The 22,992-nt window shown below is 43.0% G+C and overlaps 1 protein-coding gene across 2 annotated transcripts; it reads right to left on the bottom strand.

The window, feature by feature from the left end:
* Positions 1-10,572: 10,572 nt before the first annotated feature.
* On the bottom strand, positions 10,573-22,466 carry LOC139370412 (keratin, type I cytoskeletal 19-like). 2 transcript variants are annotated; one of them, XM_071109877.1, is made up of 9 exons: positions 21,526-22,466; positions 17,603-17,731; positions 17,114-17,196; positions 16,728-16,884; positions 16,212-16,373; positions 15,940-16,065; positions 15,412-15,632; positions 14,656-14,744; positions 10,573-14,609 (listed from the first exon to the last, which is right to left on the bottom strand). In XM_071109877.1, exons 1-9 carry the CDS (start codon positions 21,745-21,747, stop codon positions 14,548-14,550), a joined length of 1,251 nt encoding a protein of 416 aa, XP_070965978.1. In that variant the 5' UTR covers positions 21,748-22,466; the 3' UTR covers positions 10,573-14,547. The 2 variants fall into 2 exon arrangements, with proteins under 2 accessions (XP_070965978.1, XP_070965977.1); XM_071109876.1 differs by having other exon boundaries at positions 10,573-14,577; positions 21,526-22,460.
* Positions 22,467-22,992: the final 526 nt, after the last annotated feature.

The following is a 22,992-nucleotide window of genomic DNA, read 5'->3' as shown; positions in this document are numbered from 1 at the left end:
TGCATAGGAATAAACTTCTTCAGCTTTCCCTGGACAACACACACATCTTCTCTGTCAGCTTCACAGATCAGGATTGCACACAAGCTACAAGCTAATAGAATTCAAGGTCTCTAGGCTAACTGCCAAACAGTAATGGACATAACGCTACCAGACATGGGACGGTTGCGCAGACTCAGATCAAGCCTACATCTGGAGTGGACTAAATGCAATTTTAACGTATACTCTCTTTAGACGAGGACTTGACCAAATATTTATTCCATTGTCTTTATATTTTTTTGTGTTTATTTGATTGTGGCATGGAGCATTATGTGGTGTTCAGTTTGTTTATTGGGTCCGTAAAATCAATAACAATGTTAAAAGGAGTGGTTCACATATTCTGAACCAAATCTCTATTTTTGATGTAAATGGCATGTTATAGAAGGGTCCAGACACTGTTTTAGTGATTTCACTTGGTTTTGAGAAACTTTCTCATTGCTTGTTCTGCAGTATGGGAGCTGTGTATAAACATGAACAAAGGCTCCAAAATCCCCCAAATACTTCCTTTTATAAACAGCAAAGTAATTATTTATTTTTTTACCACTTTTTCTCGCCAATTTCATGGTATCGAATTGGTAGTTACAGTCTTGTCTCATCGCTGTAACTCCCATACGGACTCGGGAGATGCAAAGGTCGAGAGCCGTGCATCTTGACACAATGCCCACTTAACCAGCGTTGGAGGAAACACCGTACAGCTAGCGACTGTGTCAGCGTGCACTGCGCCCGGCCTGCCACAGGAGTTACTAGTGCGAGATGTGACAAGGACATCCCTGCCAGCAAAACCCTCCCCTTACAACGCTGGGCCAATTGTACGCCAACCCATGGTTCTCCTGGTCACGGCCGGCTGTGACAGAGCTTGGACTCGAACCCAGAATCTCTAGTGGCACAGCTAGCACTGCAAAACTTCTCCTTTAAAATGTAAAAATAAAATGTGTCTAGGACTTGGCTTAATTGGATTATATGCAACAGCACCATGGCATCTTGAGTTGAAACCATACCATCTTCTCAACCTTCCCTGCATTTTTAGAGCAGGCCCAGGTGTTTGAGGGTGTACTGTAGGCCAGAGAGGGGGATCCAGGCTCTCATCCTGATGTGCAGGGCTATCTCATACTCTGCAGTCTCGTACTCCCTCCTCTAAATGTGAATGGCAGCTAGGTTTTTGAGGGGCACAGTCGGGAACACTTTGGCTGCCCTGAAAAACACAGTAGGGAGAGACAGTTTAACATAACGACATGATCGAAATCATTGGATGTAGCGAGTAAGGCTCCGGAGGGGATGGCTGCAGTTTTACGCAAAGGATATACTGCTTTCTCGGGAATGAGCCCAAATCTCTGTCATTTGCGTGAAGAAAAGACAGAGAAAAAGTGGGTGGAGGTCGGGCTGCCTTCAGAAAATTCATAGGCGAGTGAGTAAACCTCTGCTACCATCTGTTCTTTTGGCCAACGTGCAAGATTATCCTACCAACGGGACATTAAAAATGTTTCACAGAGTCGTGGCTGAACGACAACATGGATAGAAAAGAGCTGGCGGGATATTCCATGCATCGGCAAGACAATGAAGCTATGTCTGGTAAGACGAGTGGCGGAGAAGTGTGTCTATTTGTCAATGACAATGTCTAATATTAAAGAAGTCTCGCCTGAGGTATCATAACCACCAACGATAAAAGACAGTACTGTGCAGCCGTCTTCATTGACCTGGCCAAGGCTTTCGACTCTGTCAATCATTGCATTCTTATCGGCGACTCAATAGCCTTGGTTTCTCAAATGACTGCCTCGCCTGGTTCACCAACTCCCTCTCAGATAGAGTTCGGTGTGTCAAGTCAGAGGGCCTGTTGTCCGGACCTCTGGCAGTCTCTATGGGGGTGCCACAGGGTTCAACTCTTGGGCCGACTCTTTTCTCTGTATATATATCAATGATGTCGCTCTTGCTGATGGTGATTCTCTGATCCACCCCTACGCAGACAACACCATTCTGTATACATCTGGCCCTTCTTTGGACACTGTGTTAACAAACCTCCAAACGAGCTTCAATGCCATACAACACTCCTTCCGTGGCCTTTAACTGCTTTTAAATGCTAGTAAAACTAAATGCATGCTCTTCAACTGATTGCTGCCCACACCCGCCCACCCGACTTGCATCATTACTCTGGATGGTTCTGACTTAGAATATGTGGACAACTCCAAATACCTAGGTGTCTGGTTAGACTGTAAACTCTCCTTCCAGACTCACATTAAGCATATCCAATCCCAAATTAAATCTAGAGTCGGCTTCCTATTTCGCAACAAAGCCTCCTTCAGTCATGCTGCCAAACATACCCTCGTAAAACTGACTATCCTACCGATCCTTGATTTCGGCGATGTCATTTACAAAACAGCCCCCAACACTCTACTCAACAAACTGGATGTAGCCTATCACAGTATACAGAGCCCCATATACTACCCACCACTGCAACCTGTATGCTCTCGTTGGCTGGTCCTGACTACATTTTCGTCACCAAACCCACTGGCTCCAGGTCATCTATAAGTCTTTGCTAGGTAAAGCCCCGCTTTATCTCAGGTCACTGGTCAAATCAAATCAAATCCATTTTTATTTGTAACATACACATGGTTAGCAGATGTTAATGCAAGTCTAGCGAAATGCTTGTGCTTCTAGTTCCGACAATGCAGTAATAACCAACGAGTAATCTAACCTAACAATTCCAAAACTACTACTGTCACACCCTGACCATAGTTTACTTTGTATGTTTCTATGTTTTGGTTGGTCAGGGTGTGATCTGAGTGGGCATTCTATGTTACATGTCTAGTTTGTCCAGTTCTATGTTCGGCCTGATATGGTTCTCAATCAGAGGCAGGTGTTCGTCATTGCCTCTGATTGGGAACCATATTTAGGTAGCCTGGGTTTCACTGTGTGTTTGTGGGTGATTGTTCCTGTCTATGTGTTTTCACCAGATAGGCTGTTTAGCTTTTCGTTACGTTCATCACGTTCTTTATTTTGGAGTGTTTGTATTGATTCGTGTTTTACGTTTGTTCATTAAAACATGGATCGCAATCTACACGCTGCATTTTGGTCCGACTCTCCTTCTCATCAAGAAAACCGTTACAGAATCACCCACCACCAACGGACCAAGCCGCGTGTCAACAGGCAGCAACAGCAGCGTAAAGAGGAATGGACATGGGAGGACGTTTTGGATGGCAAGGGCTGTTACACTTGGGAGGAGATACTGGCTGGAAGAGATCGCCTCCCATGGGAACAGGTGGAGGCACTTAGGAGAGCAGAGGCAGCCGGAGAGAGGAGCCGGCGATATGAGGGAACACGGCTGGCAAGGAAGCCCGAGAGGCAGCCCCAACAATTTCTTGGGGGGGGGGCTAACAGGGAGTATGGCTACGCCAGGTAGGAGACCTGGGCAGACTCCCTGTGCTTACCGGGGGGCTAGAGAGACCGGACAGGCACCGTGTTATGCAGTGGTGCGCACGGTGTCTCCAGTGCGGGTGCATAGCCCGGTGCGGTATATTCCAGCTCCGCGTGTCGGCCGGGCTAGATTGAGCGTCGAGCCTAATGCCATGAAGCCGGCTCTATGCAGCTGGTCCCCAGTGCGTCTCCTTGGGCCGGCTTACATGGCACCAGCCTTGCGCTCCGTGTCTCCGGTTCGCCTGCATAGCCCAGTGCGGGCTATTCCACCTCGCCGCACTGGCAGGGCGACCGTGAGCATTCAACCAGGTAAGGTTGGGCAGGCTCGGTGCTCAAGAGCTCCAGTGCGCCTGCACAGTCCGGTTTTTCCAGTACCACCTCCACACCCCAGCCCTCCGGTAGCAGCTCCCCGCACCAGGCTTCCTGTGCGTGTCCTCGGCCCAGTACCACCAGTGCCAGCACCACGCATCAGGCCTACAGCGCGCCTCGCCTGTCCAGCGCTGCCAGAGCCTTCCTCCTCTTCAGCGCTGTCGGAGTCTCCCGCCTGTTTAGCGCTGTCAGAGCTGTCCGCCTCTACAGCGCTGCCGGAGTCTCCCGCCTGTTCAGAACTGCCAGTTTGCAAGGAGCTGCCAGTTTGCAAGGAGCTGCCAGTTTGCAAGGAGCTGCCAGTTTGCAAGGAGCTGCCAGTTTGCATAGAGCTGCCAGTTTGCATAGAGCTGCCAGTCTGCAAGGAGCTGCCAGTCTGCAAGGAGCTGCCAGTCTGCAAGGAGCTGCCAGTCTGCAAGGAGCTGCCAGTCTGCAAGGAGCCGCCAGAGCTGCCTGTCTGCAGGATGCCGCCAAAGCTGCCAGTTTGCAAGGAGCCGCCAGAGCTGCCAGTCTGCAAGGAGCCGCCAGAGCTGCCAGTTAGCATGGAGCAGCCAGGGCCGCCAGTCAGCATGGAGCAGCCAGGGCCGCCAGTCAGCATGGAGCAGCCAGGGCCGCCAGTCAGCATGGAGCAGTCAGGGCCGCCAGTCAGCATGGAGCAGCCAGTCAGCATGGAGCAGCCAGAGCAGCCAGTCAGCATGGAGCAGCCAGAGCAGCCAGTCAGCATGGAGCAGCCAGAGCTGCCAGTCAGCATGGAGCAGCCAGTCAGCATGGAGCAGCCAGAGCTGCCAGTCAGCATGGAGCAGCCAGTCAGCATGGAGCAGCCAGAGCTGCCAGTCGACCAGACTCTTCCAGATCTGCCAGTCGACCAGACTCTTCCAGATCTGCCAGTCGACCAGACTCTTCCAGATCTGCCAGTCGACCAGACTCTTCCAGATCTGCCAGTCGACCAGACTCTTCCAGATCTGCCAGTCGACCAGACTCTTCCAGATCTGCCAGTCGACCAGACTCTTCCAGATCTGCCAGTCGACCTGACTCTTCCAGATCTGCCAGTCGACCAGACTTTTCCAGATCTGCCAGTCGACCAGACTCTTCCAGATCTGCCAGTCGACCAGACTCTTCCAGATCTGTCAGTCAGCCAGACTCTGCCAGATCTGCCAGTCAGCCAGGATCTGCCAGAACCGCCAGCCAGCCAGGATCTGCCGGATCCAACTACCTGCCTGAGCTTCCTCTCAGTGCTGAGCTTCCTCTCAGTGCTGAGCTTCCTCTCAGTGCTGAGCTACCCATCAGTCCCGAGCTACCTCTGTCCCGAGCTGTCCTTCTGTTCCGAGCTGCCCCTCTGTCCCGAGCTGTCATTTAGGAGGGTAACCTATCTAGGGACGCTAAGGAGGTGGACTAAGACTATTATGGGGTGGGGTCCACGTCCAGCGCCAGAGCCGCCACCGCGGACAGATGCCCACCCAGACCCTCCCCTATAGGTTCAGGTTTTGCGGCCGGAGTCCGCACCTTGGGGGGGGGGGGGGTACTGTCACACCCTGACCATAGTTTACTTTGTATGTTTCTATGTTTTGGTTGGTCAGGGTGTGATCTGAGTGGGCATTCTATGTTACATGTCTAGTTTGTCCAGTTCTATGTTTGGCCTGATATGGTTCTCAATCAGAGGCAGGTGTTCGTCATTGTCTCTGATTGGGAACCATATTTAGGTAGCCTGGGTTTCACTGTGTGTTTGTGGGTGATTGTTCCTGTCTATGTGTTTTCACCAGATAGGCTGTTTAGGTTTTCGTTACGTTCATCACGTTCTTTATTTTGGAGTGTTTGTATTGATTCGTGTTTTACGTTTGTTCATTAAAACATGGATCGCAATCTACACGCTGCATTTTGGTCCGACTCTCCTTCTCATCAAGAAAACCGTTACAACTACCTTATACACTCAAGTGTAAAGGGAAAAAGAATATGTACATAAAGATATATGAATAAGTGTGCAGCCGTCTTCATTGACCTGGCCAAGGCTTTCACCATAGCTTTCACCATAGCAACACTCACCCATAGCACGTGCTCCAGCAGTTATATTTCACTGGTCATCCTCAAAGCCAACACTTCCTTTGGCCGCCTTTCCTTCCAGTTCTCTGCTGCCAATGATTGGAACAAATTGCAAAAATCACTGAAGCTGGAGTCTTATATCTCCCTCTCTAACTTTAAGCATCAGCTGTCAGAGCAGCTTACTGATCACTGTACCTGTACACAGCCAATCTGTAAATAGCACACCCAACTACCTCATCCCCATATTGTTATTTATCCTCTTGCTCTTTTGCATCCCAGTATCTCTACTTCCACATCATCATCTGCACATCTATCACTCCAGTGTTAATGCTAAATTGTAATTATTTCGCCTCTATGGCCAATTTATTGCCTTACCTCCCTACTCTTCTACATTTGCACACACTGTATATATATTTTTCTATTGTATTATAAACGTTTGTTTATGTGTAACTCTGTTGTTGTTGTCGCACTGCTTTGCTTTATCTTGGCCAGGTCGCAGTTGTAAATGAGAACTTGTTCTCAACTGGCCTACCTGGTTAAATAAAGGGGAAATAAAAAATAAATAAAAGGTAGAGTGCATTATGATAAGCTGTAGGCCACACTATTTACCGAGAGAGTTCTCTTCTATATTATTCGTACCTGTCTATTTACCACCACAAACTGATGCTGGCACTAAGACCGCACTCAATGAGCTGTATAAGGCCAAAAGCAAACAAAAAAAGGCTCATCCAGAAGCGACGCTCCTAGTGGCAGGGGACTTTAATGCAGGCAAACTTAAATCCATTTTAATACATTTCTACCAGCATGTCACATGCGCAACCAGAGGAAGAAAAAACAAAAAACAACTCTGGACCACCTTTACTCCACACACAGAGACGCATACTAAGCTCTCTCTCTCCCTCTATTTGGAAAATCTGACCATAATTCTATCCTCCTGATTCCTGCTTACAAGCAAAAACTAAAGCATGAAGTATCAGTGACTAGCTCAATACCAAAGTGGTCAGATGACGCTGATGCTACGCTACAAAACTGTATTGCTAGCACAGACTGGAATATGTTCCGGGATTCATCCAATTCATCCAAATACCACCTCAGTCATCGGCTTCATCAATAAGTGCATTGACGACGTCATCCCCACAGTGACCGCACGTACACATCCTAACCAGAAGCCATGGATTACAGGCAACATCCACATCGAGCTAAAGGCTAGAGCTGCCACTTTCAATGAGCGGGACACTAATCCGGGAAGCTTATAAGAAATCGTGCTACGCCCGCAGACGAACCATCAAAAAGGCAAAGCGTCAATACAGGATTAAGATTGAATCCTACTCCCATTGTTCTCTGCAGATCCTCTCAGGCTTTGTCAGATTTAGAAAACAATTACTTATAGAGTTAGTGTGTGTTGTGACATACAGTCGAAGCAGACGGTCTCCCTCATGAAAAAGTACTGCTGAATTACTACTACACAAGATCTGCACAAAACCTCTCTATGATGAGCCGGACGTGTTCAAACATGGCGTGCTCACTCACACCTGACTACATCCAGATCTGACCCAGCTCGTTACATGGCTAGGAGAAAAAAAGACGACCCAACATATATCATCTGATCCTCACCAACTCAATAATGAACGTTTTACAGTCACGATATAATGACATGTTAGTAACTCGAGTTTTATTTTAAGTGCATTTAACATGGGTCACAAGTTCACAACATCATTAATAGGGAATAAAATCATGTAAGGCAAATGTGGAAAGAGGAATGTGGAACTGACTGTGTTGATGGCTAGTACTGACAGTTCTGCTCTTAGAGACCCAGTTGACTCAAACTTCACTTAGAGCAGCAAAAGTATTTACTAGCAAGCTAGCTTGTTAACCTACAATGAACCTTATGTCCTTAATAGAAAGTATTATGATTGAGGCAAAGCAAACACAACACATCACTGAGTACCACTCTTCATATTTTCAAGCATTGTGGTGGCTGCATAAACTTTATGGGTATGCTTGTCATCGACAAGGACTGGGAGTTTTGTGTGATCAAAATGAATGGAAACGAGCTAAGCATGGGCAAAATCCTAAAGGAAAACCTGGTTAAGTCTGCTTTTCAACAGACACTGGGAGACAAATTCACCTTTCAGCAGGAAAACAACCTAAAACACAAGGCCAAATATACACTGGAGTTGATCAATAACCAATTTGACAGAGCTTGAAGAATTCTGAAAAAATAATGAGCAAATATTGCACAATCGAGGAGTAGAAAGATCTTAGAGACTCACAGCTGTAATCACTGCCAAAGGTGCTTCTACAAACTATTGACTCTGTCATGTATCAGTATGCAGCGGTGAGTACAGAGTCAGGCGCAGGACACAGAACTGAGTAAAATAACGTACTTTACTCGGAAAGTAATCAACCATAAATTCCACGCAGGGAAAACACACCATAACACAGAGGACTGAAAACACTAGACAAGGAACAATTACACACAAAACATCATGCGAAGAGGGTTAAATAGGGAAATAATTATAACGTAATGGGAACCAGGTGTGTACAATCAAGACAAAACAAATGGAAAAAGAAACGTAGATTGGTGGCAGCTAGAAAGCCAGTGACGACAACCGCCGAACGCCACGTGAACAAGGAGGCACCAACTTCGGCGGAAGTCGTGACAGACTCAGGGGTGTGAATACTTACAGTACCTGTCAAAAGTTTGGACACACCAACTCATTCAGGGGTTTTTCTATAATTTGACTATTTTCTACATTGTAGAATAATAGTGAAGACATCCAGACTATGAAATAACACATATGGAATCATGTACTGTAGTATCCAAAAAATTGTTAAACAAATTAAATATATTTTAGATTCTTCAAAGTAGCCACCCTTTGCCTTGACAGCTTTGCACAATCTTGGCATTCTCTGAACCAGCTTCACCTGGGATGTTCTTCCAAAATGTACCCATATATGCTGAGCACTTGTTGGCTGCTTTTCCTTCACTCTGCAGTCCAACTCATCCCAAACCATCTCAACTGGGTTGAGATAAGTTCATTGTGGAGGCCAGGTCATCTGATACAGCACTCCATCCCTCTCCTTCTTGGTCAAATAGCCCTTATAGAGCCTGGAGGTGTGTTGGGTCATTGTGCTGTTAAAAAACAAACAATAGTCCCACTAAGCGCAAACCAGATGGGATGGCGTATCGCCGCAGAATGCTGTGGTAGCCATGCTGGTTAAGTGTGACTTGACTTCTAAATAAATCACTGACAGTGTCACCAGCAAAGAACCCCCACACCATCAGACCTCCTCCTCCATGCTTCATGGTGGGAACCACACATGCGGATATCATCCGTTCACCTACTCTGCGTCTCACAAAGACACACAATTTTGCAGGAGCGATCAGCAAATAAGTAAAACAAGTTCATTTGAATATAGCAAGTTCTTCATTTTGTGCATTAATGTCCTGTTTCCAGTTAGTCGAAAGTATTGATTAAATACTACATGTAAAAAATTAGTTCTAAAATGAGTTTTTCTAGTTAATATTATCTTACTACACATACACCTAGTATTACCTTCTTAGCTACGGGATACATATCTCTCTGGCATCCTACGTAATTTATGAAGCAGCATAAGACATTTTTGGGCTCACGTTGTTGTGATGTGCTTGAACAGGAAAGTGGCGCGGCGGTCCTTCGTGGGCAAATTTTGTCATCAAAGAGAAAGATGCTGGATTTACAATTCCGAGTTGTATGACCGTTCAAAACGTATTTTCCCAGGTTGGGCTGTTTATTCCCGACTTCCCAGTTGCAATGCTTGCAGTTAGCCACTGTCACCGATTCCTTACAAAACACTCATTGTTGAATTTGCGATCTACCAAAATTGTTGTGTAATGTTTACGTCCAGTGGCCAATGAGCACCAATACGTTTTATCTATATTTTCTCTTCATTATTTCTCTTCATACGACAAGGAATAAAAAGGATTTGCCAGTAGACTTGATTCATGATAATGACTGCTAGCTAAGATTGTGAAAGTAAGATGTTGACATGATGAGTCCAATCAAAGCTACTGTACATATAACGTGATTTGATGTAATTTCTGTGGCCAATGACCTTGAGCCTTCTTGGAAGGGCACTTCTAATATAACTCTATGGCAGAACCCAAAGGGCTATATACCCTTTCTAAGGACTTAAGCTTGGCGATTACGTAAGGTCCCCATGAGTGACAGAACACTGAGCCAATCACAGCGCAATGCTCCTATTGTCTGCTTAGCATGCCCCACCACCACAGAAAGCACTGAGCTAGGCCTGGAACACCTGCATTTTGGAGCTGCCTTACTCAAGAAAATAAAAAAGAGACCATGTTTGTATGCGGCTTGATTAATTAAATTATATATATTTTTTTACATTGTTCGCAAACTGATATGTGACACGTATTTATGGCAAAATAACATGCAAAAAAGGCAAATTTTCTTCTTGCTCTGCCCGACCTACCGTGAATGGCAAGTCGCCACTGTGCCTCCTCCCACCTCCTCTCCATTTTCATTGGGTGCCTGATGCGACCAATCATAATCCGTTCTGCTCTGAGAACATGTTTGAGTAAGAGAAACTCCCATGAGTGTTATGCTCATATAATGTATGGTACAGTATGTGTGTTGGCCTCATACAATCTGCAAAGGTGTTTCTTTTAAACTTTTTAGAGGACAGCAATGGACCCATAATTATGATAGTGTCCTGAAATGCATTGACATCTAGATTTAATCCACAGCCAAATGTATCATGTAGCGTCAGTGTCATAGGTCTACAGAACATGAACTTTAAACCTGTCATAGAGTACAGAGAACATTCATGGCTTGTGGTCCTGGGAGTATACAATGGAGCTAAAATACCTTTATAATAGCTGATGAAGCAAATTGTATTTTCCCTGATGTCACTTATGTAACTGTACCAATCTGTTTTCAATTTACTCAAATGAGATCATTTTCACTTTTAATTGGGCTACCCAAAGATATTTAAGTGAGATAATGCCACCTGGTGGCATTGAATGGAACAATGGGAAAAACACATTCTAGAAATAATATTAAATTGGCCACATGATAGAGCCATATAGGAGTTATAAGGTAACATGAGTAAATTACATTGAGTTGATGCAATCCTGTCAAAAGGGACATATTACAGTATGCGACCATGAAATATATTTGCATACATATACAGTTGAAGTCAGAAATTTGCATACACTTAGGTTGGAGTCATTAAAACTCGTTTTTCAACCACTCCACACATTTCTTGTTAACAAACTATAGTTTTGGCAAGTCGGTTAAGACATCTACTTTCTATATGAACTAATTTTTCCAACAATTGTTTAAAGACACATTATTTAACTTATAATTCACTGTATCACAATTCCAGTGGGTCAGAAGTTTACATACACTAAGTTGACTGTGCCTTTAAATAGCCTGGAAAGTTCCAAAGATGCATGTCATGGTTTTAGAAGCTTCTGATAGGCTAATTGACATCATTTGAGTCAATTGGAAGTGTACCTGTAGATGTATTTCAAGGCCTACTTTCAAACCCAGTGCCTCTTTGCTTGACATCATGGGAAAATCTAAATAAATCAGCCAAGACCTCGAAAACCAGAATTCTGGTTCATCCTTGGGAACAATCTCCAAACGCCTGAAGGTACCACGTTCATCTGTACAAACAGTAGTATGCAAGTACAGTGCCCTGCGAAAGTATTTGCGACCTTTTGCCACATTTCAGGCTTCAAACATAAAGATAAAACTGTATTTTTTTGTGAAGAATCAACAACAAGTGGGACACAATCATGAAGTGGAACGACATTTATTGGTTATTTCAAACTTTTTTAACAAATCAAAAACTGAAAAATTGGGCGTGCAAAATTATTCAGCCCCCTTAAGTTAATACTTTGTAGCGCCACCTTTTGCTGCGATTACAGCTGTAAGTCGCTTGGGGTATGTCTCTATCAGTTTTGCACATCGAGAGACTGACATTTTTTCCCATTCCTCCTTGCAAAACATCTCGAGCTCAGTGAGGTTGGATGGAGAGCATTTGTGAACAGCAGTTTTCAGTTCTTTCCACAGATTCTCGATTGGATTCAGGTCTGGACTTTGACTTGGCCATTCTAACACCTGGATATGTTTATTTTTGAATCATTCCATTGTAGATTTTGCTTTATGTTTTGGATCATTGTCTTGTTGGAAGACAAATCTCCATCCCAGTCTCAGGTCTTTTGCAGACTCCATCAGGTTTTCTTCCAGAATGGTCCTGTATTTGGCTCCATCCATCTTCCCATCAATTTTAACCATCTTCCCTGTCCCTGCTGAAGAAAAGCAGGCCCAAACCATGATGCTGCCACCACCATGTTTGACGGTGGGGATGGTGTGTTCAGCTGTGTTGCTTTTATGCCAAACATAACGTTTTGCATTGTTGCCAAAAAGTTCAATTTTGGTTTCATCTGACCAGAGCACCTTCTTCCACATGTTTGGTGTGTCTCCCAGGTGGCCTGTGGCAAACTTTAAACAACACTTTTTATGGATATCTTTAAGAAATGGCTTTCTTCTTGCCACTCTTCCATAAAGGCCAGATTTGTGCAATATACGACTGATTGTTGTCCTATGGACAGAGTCTCCCACCTCAGCTGTAGATCTCTGCAGTTCATCCAGAGTGATCACGGGCCTCTTGGCTGCATCTCTGATCAGTCTTCTCCTTGTATGAGCTGAAAGTTTAGAGGGACGGCCAGGTCTTGGTAGATTTGCAGTGGTCTGATACTCCTTCCATTTCAATATTATTGCTTGCACAGTGCTCCTTGGGATGTTTAAAGCTTGGGAAATATTTTTGTATCCAAATCCGGCTTTAAACTTCTTCACAACAGTATCTCGGACATGCCTGGTGTGTTCCTTGTTCTTCATGATGCTCTCTGCGCTTTTAACGGACCTCTGAGACTATCACAGTGCAGATGCATTTATACGGAGACTTGATTACACACAGGTGGATTGTATTTATCATCATTAGTCATTTAGGTCAACATTGGATCATTCAGAGATCCTCACTGAACTTCTGGAGAGAGTTTGCTGCACTGAAAGTAAAGGGGCTGAATCATTTTGCACGCCCAATTTTTCAGTTTTTGATTTGTTAAAAAAGTTTGAAATATCCAATAAATGTCGTTCCACTTCATGATTGTGTCCCACTTGTTGTTTATTCTTCACAAAAAAAATACAGTTTTATATCTTTATGTTTGAAGCCTGAAATGTGGCAAAAGGTCGCAAAGTTCAAGGGGGCCGAATACTTTCGCAAGGCACTGTATAAACACCATGGGACCACACAGCCGCCATACCGCTCAGGAAGGAGTCTCCTAGAGACGAACGTACTTTGGTGGAAACAGGTACAAAAGTATCTATATCCACAAACGAGTCCTATATCGACATAAATTGAAAGGCCTCTCAGTAAGGAAGAAGCCACTGCTCCAAAACCGCCATAAATAAGCCAGACTACGATTTGCAACTGCATATGGGGACAAAGATTGTACTTTTTGGAGAAATGTCTGATAAAAACAAAAATAGAACTGTTTGGCCATAATGACCATAGTTATGTTTGGAGGAAAAGGGGGAGGCTTGCCAGCACAAAGAACACCATCCCAACCGTGAAGCACGGGGGTGGCAGCATCATGTTGTGGGGTGCTTTGCTGCAGCAGGGACTGGTGCACTTCACAAAATAGATGGCATCATGAGGGAGGAAAATTATGTGGATATATTGAAGCAACATCTCAAGACATCAGTCAGGAAGTTAAAGCTTGGTTGCAAATGGGTCTTCCAAATAGACAATTTTATTTTACCAGGCAAGTCAGTTAAGAACAAATTCTTATTTTCAATGACGGCCTAGGAACAGTGGGTTAACTGCCTGTTCAGGGGCAGAACGAAAGATTTGTACCTTGTCAGCTCGGGGATTTGACCTTTCAACCTTCTGGGTACTAGTCCAACGCTCTAACCACTAGGGTACCCTGCCACCCCAATGACTCTAAGCATACTTCCAAAGTTGTGGCAAGGACAACAAAGTCAAGGTATTGGAGTGGCCATCACAAAGTCCTGACCTCAATCCCATAGAAAATGTGTGGGCAGAACTGAAAAAGCGTGTGCGAGCAAGGAGGCCTACAAACCTGACTCAGTTACATCAGCTCTGTCAGGAGGAATGGGCCAAAATTCACCCAACTTATTGTGGGAAGCTTGTGGAAGGCTACCCGAAATGTTTGACCCAAGTTAAACAATTTAAAGGCAATGCTACCAAATACTAATTGAGTGCATGTACATTTCTGACCCACTGGGAATGTGATGAAAGAAATAAAAGCTGAAATAAATAATTCTCTCTACTATTATTCTGACATTTCACTTTCTTAAAATAAGGTGGTGATCTTAACTGACCTAAGAAAGTGAATGTTTACTAGGATTAAATGTCAGGAATTGTGAAAAACGGAGTTTAAATGTATTTCGCTAAGGTATACTTCTGACTTCAACTGTATATATAGACGAGGCTTGAACCCCCAACATCAGTTGTATGTGTTGTCCAGGGGTTTGGGTGGTCCGTTACCGCTTCACCAGATTCCGGAACTATCTGGCCTTCTCAGTTAGTTCATATCCTGGACCCTCTCTTCTACTGAGGTGGACACCACCTTCCCATCCACTATCTCCTCCACGATCACCCTCACTCGCTTCTGCATGTGTGGATGATACTCTGTGGAAAGAGCCACCAAAAAGGAATGCATTCTTTCATTGATTCATTCATTTGATTAATTATTCTCTGCTTGCTCACCTTCCACCACTTCCTGGACTTGTTGTATTTCCTGGATCTTCTCGACCACGATCACTTTCCTGACCTCCTGTCTGGTCTCCACATGCCTACTGGTAGACATACAGGGGAAGAAGACTTACGGTCAGCTAAACTCACCAACACACATCTTGATCTACTAGTTTGCAATCAGTGGTGTAAAATACTTATGTAAAAATACTTTAAAGTAATACTGAAGTATATTTTGGGGGTGTCTGTACTTTCCTTTACTTTACTATCTATATTTCTGACTACTTTTGCTTCACTACATTCCTTAAGAAAATATTGTACTTTTCCTTGACACCCAAAAGTACTCGTTACATTTTGAATGCTTAGCAGGACAGGAAAATAGTCCAATTTGCGCACTTATCAACCGAACATTCCTGGTAATCCCTACTGCCTCTGATCTGGCGGACTCACTAAACCAACATGTTTGTAAATGATGTCTGAGTGCCCCTAGCGTTCTGTAAATAAAAATAAACAAGAAAATTGTGCCATCTGGTTAATACAAGGAATTTGAAATTATTGACATTTTTACCATTGATACTTAAGTATATTTTAAACCAAATGCTTTTAGACTTTTATTTGAGTCATGTTCTATTAAGGTATCTTTACTTTTTATCAAGTGTGACAGTTGAGTACGTTTTCCACCTCTGTTTGCAATGAGGTGCCAATAAACAGCTGTCATCCCCCCATCCCTTCTCCCTCCTTCTTTCCAGCCCCTCCATTATCCCCTCTCACCTGAGTCCCTCTCCATCCAGCAGCCTCCTGTACTCAGCGATCTCCATCTCCAACCTCATCTTGATGTCCAGGAGGATCTGGTACTCAGAGGCCTGCTGCTGGATGCTGACGTTGAGCTGCTGCAGCTCCTCCTCCATGTTGTTGATACAAACCTGCAGCTGGCTCAGCTGGGAGCCGTGGCGGCCGTTTATATCAACGACGCTCTGCTCCAGGTACCCCTTCTAGGAATGTGTTTATGTTTGTAAGGGATGAAGAAAATGGAGAAGGAAAGAAGGAGAGGGTAGTATAAATGTATAAAGAGGGAGATGAAGAAGGGTAGAGATAGTTAGATTGGTGTGCATAAAGGTGTTAGAACCCTTTGACATTAAACCACTGTGGAGGTCTGAAAACATCTAACAAACTTTGATTTTGGAGTGTACTGTTCTTTTAAGACCTAAAGGAATTCCATATTTTGAGAACAGAGGTAGGGTAAAGAGAAATGCTATATGTTTAGGGATGCTGATTCACTAAGATGGTTTGACATCATACCTGAGTGAGCAGGCCATGTAGTTCCATCTCCAGGCTCTGGAAGGTCCTCTTCAGGTCGGTCACCTGAGACTGAGAGGTCTTCACCTCTGTGGTGCTGGTGGTGATCTGGTTCTGAAGCACCTCCACCTGACACACACACACACACACACACACACACACACACACCGTATTAGTCAAAAGTATAGTACCACTTCACAAAATACATGTACATTTTAGGGACCCAGGCCCACATCTTTCGAGTCCCCCTGTCCTATTTTCAGAGGTTGTCTCACCTTGCTCTCAAACCACTTGGCAGCATCTCTCTGGTTCTTCGTTATCATGCCCTCATACTGGGTCCTCATCTCCTCCAGCACCTTGCTCATGTCCACAGAGGAAGCACAGTCCATCTCCACATTCACAGCACCACAATGCAGCGTCCGCATCAAATGCATCTCCTAACAACAGGAAAAGGGGGACAAATTGTGCCATAATAACTGGGATTTTGTAGTTTACGTATACACAGTGAAGGGCAAAAGCACCTGAAAGCAATGAGTTACTGTATATTTGAGTACTAATAACAGTGAAGTTGCCCTAGATTTGTTGTGGGTGAGTTTTGCCCCCTTGTGGCCAAACATGGAAAGATCTCAAACCCACTGAGAATTGATAAATGCATTCAATGCGAAAACATTGCAAAAACTACTGGGGAAGCCATTGTGTCCAAATGAAAAACCCCATGTGGCTGTCCTGGCACATTGAGACTTCAGCCAACAGCACAAGCGTTACGACTTGAGTGTGTGAGGAGAAATGACCTCCTCGTGGTTCTTCCTGAGGTAGACCAGCTCCTCCTTCAGCCCCTCAATCTGTATCTCCAGTTCTGCTCTGGTGAGTGTAAAGCTGTCTAGGACTCCTCTCAGACGAGCCACATCCCCTTCTATCTTCATACGCATGTTAGCCTCCGTCTCTAACCTACAGGGTTTGAGGAAAGAAGAGGGCTTGATTAGTTCCTCCTCACAACAAACCAAGATACAACTTGCCCAACCATAAACTGATCCATAGCCCTGCCTACCCCCATGAGCATTTCTGTAGATCTGGGAGAATTGCATCTACTCAATCTCAAACCTATAGGCCAAGAGTTACAAACAGAATCAGTACACTCACAGAGGCTGTGTACAGTACAAACAGGAAGTGCACCTACTTAATCTTGAAGACATCAGCTGCATGTCTGGCATTATCCACCTGCAGGATCATCTGAAAGTTCTCCACAGACCTGGCTTGGATCTAGGAACAGGAGGACAGCCACAGTCAATGGGATGTAATAACAGAGTCAACTATGTATAGGATATCATGTGTTTAGATCAACAGATCTGGTTCATGTCTACTGTTCATTCACTTACAACAGAACATGTTTTTCAACAATCAACAAGATAAATACTGAAAGACAATAGGAATTATACCTAAAATCTATCACTTATCTAATTAATTCTAGTGACGCTCTTCATTCACAAAGCTGTTGGCGTCTTCTCAATCCTATCCTCACCACCCTTCCCACTGTGACAGACATCAATTTAACATCTATTCCACGTTGTTTCAACATAATTACATTGCAATTACATGGAAACAATGTTGATTCAACCAGTGTGTGCCCAGTGGGTCGCTACATTAAGACTACATTACCCAGAAGTACCTGGTTGAGGATGTCTGAGATGGTGGTATGGAACCCACTGAGGTCCTTCTTGTGAGTCGGTGATCTCATCTCGTAGAACTCCTTGATCTGCAGCTCCAACTTACTATTAGCTGCCTCTAGAGAGCGTACCTGTGTACACAGGGAGTGGAGGGAATCATTTGGGCTCCCGAGTGGCACAGTGGTCTAAGGCACTGCATTGCAGGTCATCACTACAGAACCTGGTTTGATCCCAGGTTGTATCACAACCGGTCGTGATTTGGAGTACCATAGGGCGCTGCACATTTGGCCCAGCGTCATCTGTGTTAAGGGAGAGTTTGGCCGGGATAGGCCGTCATTGTAAATAAGAATTTGTTTTTACCTCTTACTTCTACCCCCTCCTTTTTCGAACATTCTGTTAAAAATCGCGCAACTTTTCAGCGTCCTGCTACTCATGCCAGGAATATAGTATATGCATATGATTAGTATGTGTGGATAGAAAACACTCTGAAGTTTCTAAAACTGGTTAAATCACGGCTGTGACTATAACAGATCGTGTGTTTCATTGAAAAACGCAAGAAAAACTGCTCTCTGAAAGCTAAAAATAATTTCCATAAGTCACTTTCATGGGTTGTTAAAAGGGGACAAAATTTAATATCGACCTGCATGCAATTCATACAAATTCCACACGATGTCGCCATTGTCGTCATTTTCAATTGAATTTTTTGTTGGAAAATCCAACTATCCGGATTCCGTTTCTTCCGGTCTCCACCAGGATCCTTTGAATGTGGACATTGGCAGCCATTGATTTGCAGACGAGGAGCTATTGAATATACATCGCCCTGTAATCATTTTGATAGATTATAAACGTTTACTAATACCTAAAGTTGGATTACAAAAGGATTTCGAAGTGTTTTGTGAAAGTTTATCGTCGACTTTTTTAATTAAAAAAAATGGCGCAGCGTTTAAAAACAATTTTTTTTCTGAATGACACAGCTTCCATAGAAAGCTATTTTGGGTATATATGGACCGATTTAAACGAAAAAAAGACCCAATAGTGATGTTTATGGGGCATATAGGAGTGCCAAGAAAGAAGCTTGTCAAAGGTAATGAATGTTTTATATTTTATTTCTGCGTTTTGTGCAGCGCCGGATAAGCAAAGTCTTTGTTTACGTCGCATTCAGGCATTTTGAGGTGTTGCATGCTATCAGATAATAGCTTCTCATGCTTTCGCCGAAAAGCATTTTAAAAATCTGACTTGTTGGCTAGGTTCACAACGAGTGTAGCTTTAATTCAATACCCTGCTTGTGAATTTTGATCAAGGTTTGAGTTTTAACGAGTACATTTAGCATTTAGCGTAGCGCATTTGCATTTCCAGGTGCCTACTTGAGACATATGCGTCTCAAGTAGAATCAAGATTATCTGACTTGCTTGGTGAAATAAATCAAAATAAAAAGTTCAGTTCATGGGTCTATCTGAAATGGCACCCTATTCCCTATATAGAGCACTACATTTGACCCTGTAGGCCCTGTTGTGCACTACATAGGGAATAGGGTGCCATTTGGAGCGTAACACATCACGTTATGAGAATCGGCACTCTCCCATTAGATAATCCCCAACATAATGGAATTTAAAATAAATGATCAAATCCTGCTATGTCATTGTCCTCACTATGTATGTTGTGTTGCTACCATGTTGTTGTTATGTTGTGTTGCTACCATGCTGTGTTGTCATGTGTTGCTGCCTTGCAATGTTGTTGTCTTAGGTCTCTCTTTGGTTCTATTACCACAGGTAGAGATGTTCTGCCTCGTTTAGCAAAAGACCCCAACAAAAGCGAAAGAGTGAGTCATTGTCTTTGGCCTACATGCAAAAGACAATGACATGCAATTCCTCCCAAATGTCAGGTGGAATGATCAGTGGTGGAAAAAGTACACAAATGTCATACTTGAGCAAAAGTAAAGATACCTTAATAGAAAGTTACTCAAGTAAAAGTAACACAGTAAAATACTACTTGCGTAAAAGTCTAAAAGTATTTGGTTCTAAATATAAAAAAGAGGGACATAGCACAGACTGGGTCAGCACAATTTAGAGGGCTGGAGGTGGAAGGACCCTAACAAAATGGTTGTATTTCTAATCTAGGACATCAACAATCTTACATGCTTTTTTTGCTTTAATTATCCTTTTATTTCCCTTAAAAGATGAGTTTCTACTACACACCCTCTTCCACACACCCCAGTTATCACACACAAACACACCTCCAGTCTTCATAGGAAAGAGCACCCCAATCTATTCTCATCATCCTTGGAGTGCCAGAAACTGACAGACTGGCTTCCAGTTTTTCTATTTACATTAGTTGATACTTGACATTCTTGTGAAGTGCACAATGTAAAGAGACATCAGGTCCATGTTAAACCATTATCACTTGTTTCCTATTTCCATAACAGCATATCACTTTGGCCGTGGTATCCTGACAACAATTTCAGTGTTAAAAAAAGTATAATATTGACAAGCTTCATTGACAACATTCTAAACGGATATCATATCTGTATGACTTGAATTACAATTTTTTGAAGCTTTTAAAGACTATAATATATACAGAAGATAGTTCCTTAACTATTTAGAAAATCTATAAGTAAACATCTCTAATGTTGGCCACTGTCAATGATTCTCTCTTTAGTCCAGATAAGAGTGGAGGATGTACGTCATCACACACTGTCCTCTTAACCTTTTCTCATCGGTTGTTTAGGTTTCGCTTTAACGATATCAGTGGTATAATCATTTTACAACTACACTCTAAAAAGAAAAGGTTCCTGGAGTATCCTTTAGGGGTTCTTCAAATTGAAACTGTGGGGGAACCCCTATAATTTCTTCAAAGAACCCTTTAAAAAGGTTGGTTTTAGTGGCAAAGTAGAATAAACAAATCAAAATATCAGGTAAACTCCCAGCAGAGCCTCAAGTCCAATGGGTATATTCTCTGGCATGTTGACGTTCTCCGTATCCACAGCCAGAAGGATTTTGCAGCACATGGTGATTGAACAGGTATCCTATTATATTCAGATGTGTAGGGAGGGTGAAGTCTGAATCCAAAATTGTTTAACAAAACATGCACGACAGTATTCATACCTTGGTTTTTGTGGTAAATGTGAATGAAAAAGCTGTTTTGATATAGTTTTTCAAACACATACCTTGTCCATAATGTAGAGGCCTATGGGATTTTCATTGAAGAGGTAAGGAGGAGAGGTAGGTAGGGAGGAGGATGGTACATGTGATCTGCATAACATACCAATACTAATTGACATACCTTTGTATACCTAGAGACACAGACACAAGTGAGCAGTTCAGTCATCTGCACCCAATACAGCTAGCCTTCAACATATTCTTATAGCCTACTTATTCTTAGCTCTTTGTTGATCGATATCCATTTAATTGTGTCCATTTTCTGTTTTACACTCTAAAATGAAAAGTCTCCTGTAGTATCCTTTAGGGGTTCTTCAAATACAAACTGTGGGGGAACCAATACAAGTTCTTCAAATAACTCATTTTAATGGATCCTCAAAGAAACCTTTGAAGAACTTTGTGAACTACCCCCTCCCCTAATATTTTTATTAATAATAAAACAATATTTTTGTTGTCAGCGTTTATTATGATTTTAATGGCAAAGCAGAATAAAAAAAATCTAAATATGAAGTAAACCATTGGTTGTAGCCTACTGTATTATCCCATTTAATTGAACATTCTGGATAGTATTGATGAAAGGGTTTACTGAAAACAAAAAAAGCTCTATAAAAAAGATTAAAGATCACTCTCTCGTAACATTTTTCTGTATCATCGAATATGTTGATCACTCTGCCTTGTCTTTCGATCTCCGCTCATAATCTAGGCCGTGCGTAATATTGCTCAGCGCGCGTAATCTCCATCTACTGTACATTCCCGTCACTCTTCCTTACCTTTTCCAGGTAGGTGGCCAAACGGTCATTCAGATTCTGCATGGTATTCTTCTCGTTGGCGCCGATAGTGATCTGGCCTGGCCCGTCCATAGAGAAATAGGACTGAGAGATACGGGTGCCGTATCCCCCGGCACCTCCATATACACTCGGCGCGCGACTGCTCCCAACAGAGGACACACTCATGCGGGGCCTACCGCCTCCCAAACCTTTGGAAAACTGCATCCCGTTTCGGACAAACTGAGGCCACTCGAACCGACACCGCTACGTGAGCTGTATCTACGACTACTACTGCGACTGGCTACAATGGACATGGCGAGAGATAGTCTGGCGATGCGCCCTGGGAGGTTAAAGTGCGTTCTTCCGAGTTGGAGGCGACAAGTAAAATAACCCCTTTTGTGTCCTCGAGCTTTTTATACAGTTGGATTAAGAATGATTGACTGCGTCGCCACTTTTCCTTGGAATTAAGGTATATCTAATTGTTTTGTTCAGTGGGTGGGTACAGGGCTTAAAACAACTATGTAACAAGAGACATCAAGTCACTAAGGACTTCTAGGGAAATTAATGGTTCAGTAAAGGTTGGGGTTTATGAAGGACGGCGGGTTTGACAGGTATCGACTGGCAAGTCAGACAGCTTGAGAACGTTACTGGATGTGTTTTGTAAAGCTGACATTCCATGGTTTCAGATATCCATTTTCAATTACATTTCGGTTTGTTTACTGAAATGTACAATGTTTATATATATCAGGATTTGTAGGCTAAATATTGTATTTGTTATGTTATTATTTTACCAAACTAAAATGTTGCACCAAGTCACTCCTTCACTTATATTTGATGGTTTTCTGTCATTCTATCCATTTGAAAAGATGGTCAGTAACAGTCATCTTTTTCAAATGTAAATAACCATTATGAACTGTTCATAAATTCAACAAATTCAATTGTGTTACTTTGTCTACTCAGTATACTTGCTCTCGGATTAGTTGGTTTGGATAGTGTGTTTAATCATTGTCAAAGATGTGTAGCAGGCATTCTTACAATTTTGCCAAAATAGAATTTTGCCCTAAATCACTTGTGATTTTCGCATTATTTCTGAATTCAAATATGTACTGTACAGTAACTATACCCTTGTTTGAAATATGAATAAACCTCAGAATTCCTCACATACATTACAAACCAAATGTTGGTTTGGATAGTGTGTTTTATTCAAAGGAAAAGTGTATGCAAAACAGCCAGAAAACAGCCGAAATAAATGTAACAGTTTCATTCCAAAACGGACTATATCCATTTTCAGAAATGTTGGTCAATTAGCTTTTATTGTTTAAAGACATTATGAAAGAGATTGGTGTGTTTTTTTCACTATCCAATGAGGTGATTCAGTGACAGACATGTATTTGTTAATACTACTAGGTTTCACACAGTCAGATGTAACAAATAAATACATTGTTTATAACAAATGTACAAATTATATAT

Source organism: Oncorhynchus clarkii, chromosome 17 (assembly GCF_045791955.1).
Source record: "Oncorhynchus clarkii lewisi isolate Uvic-CL-2024 chromosome 17, UVic_Ocla_1.0, whole genome shotgun sequence".
NCBI classification, from domain to species: domain Eukaryota; kingdom Metazoa; phylum Chordata; class Actinopteri; order Salmoniformes; family Salmonidae; genus Oncorhynchus; species Oncorhynchus clarkii.
This window is presented reverse-complemented; position numbering and strand designations above follow the sequence as displayed.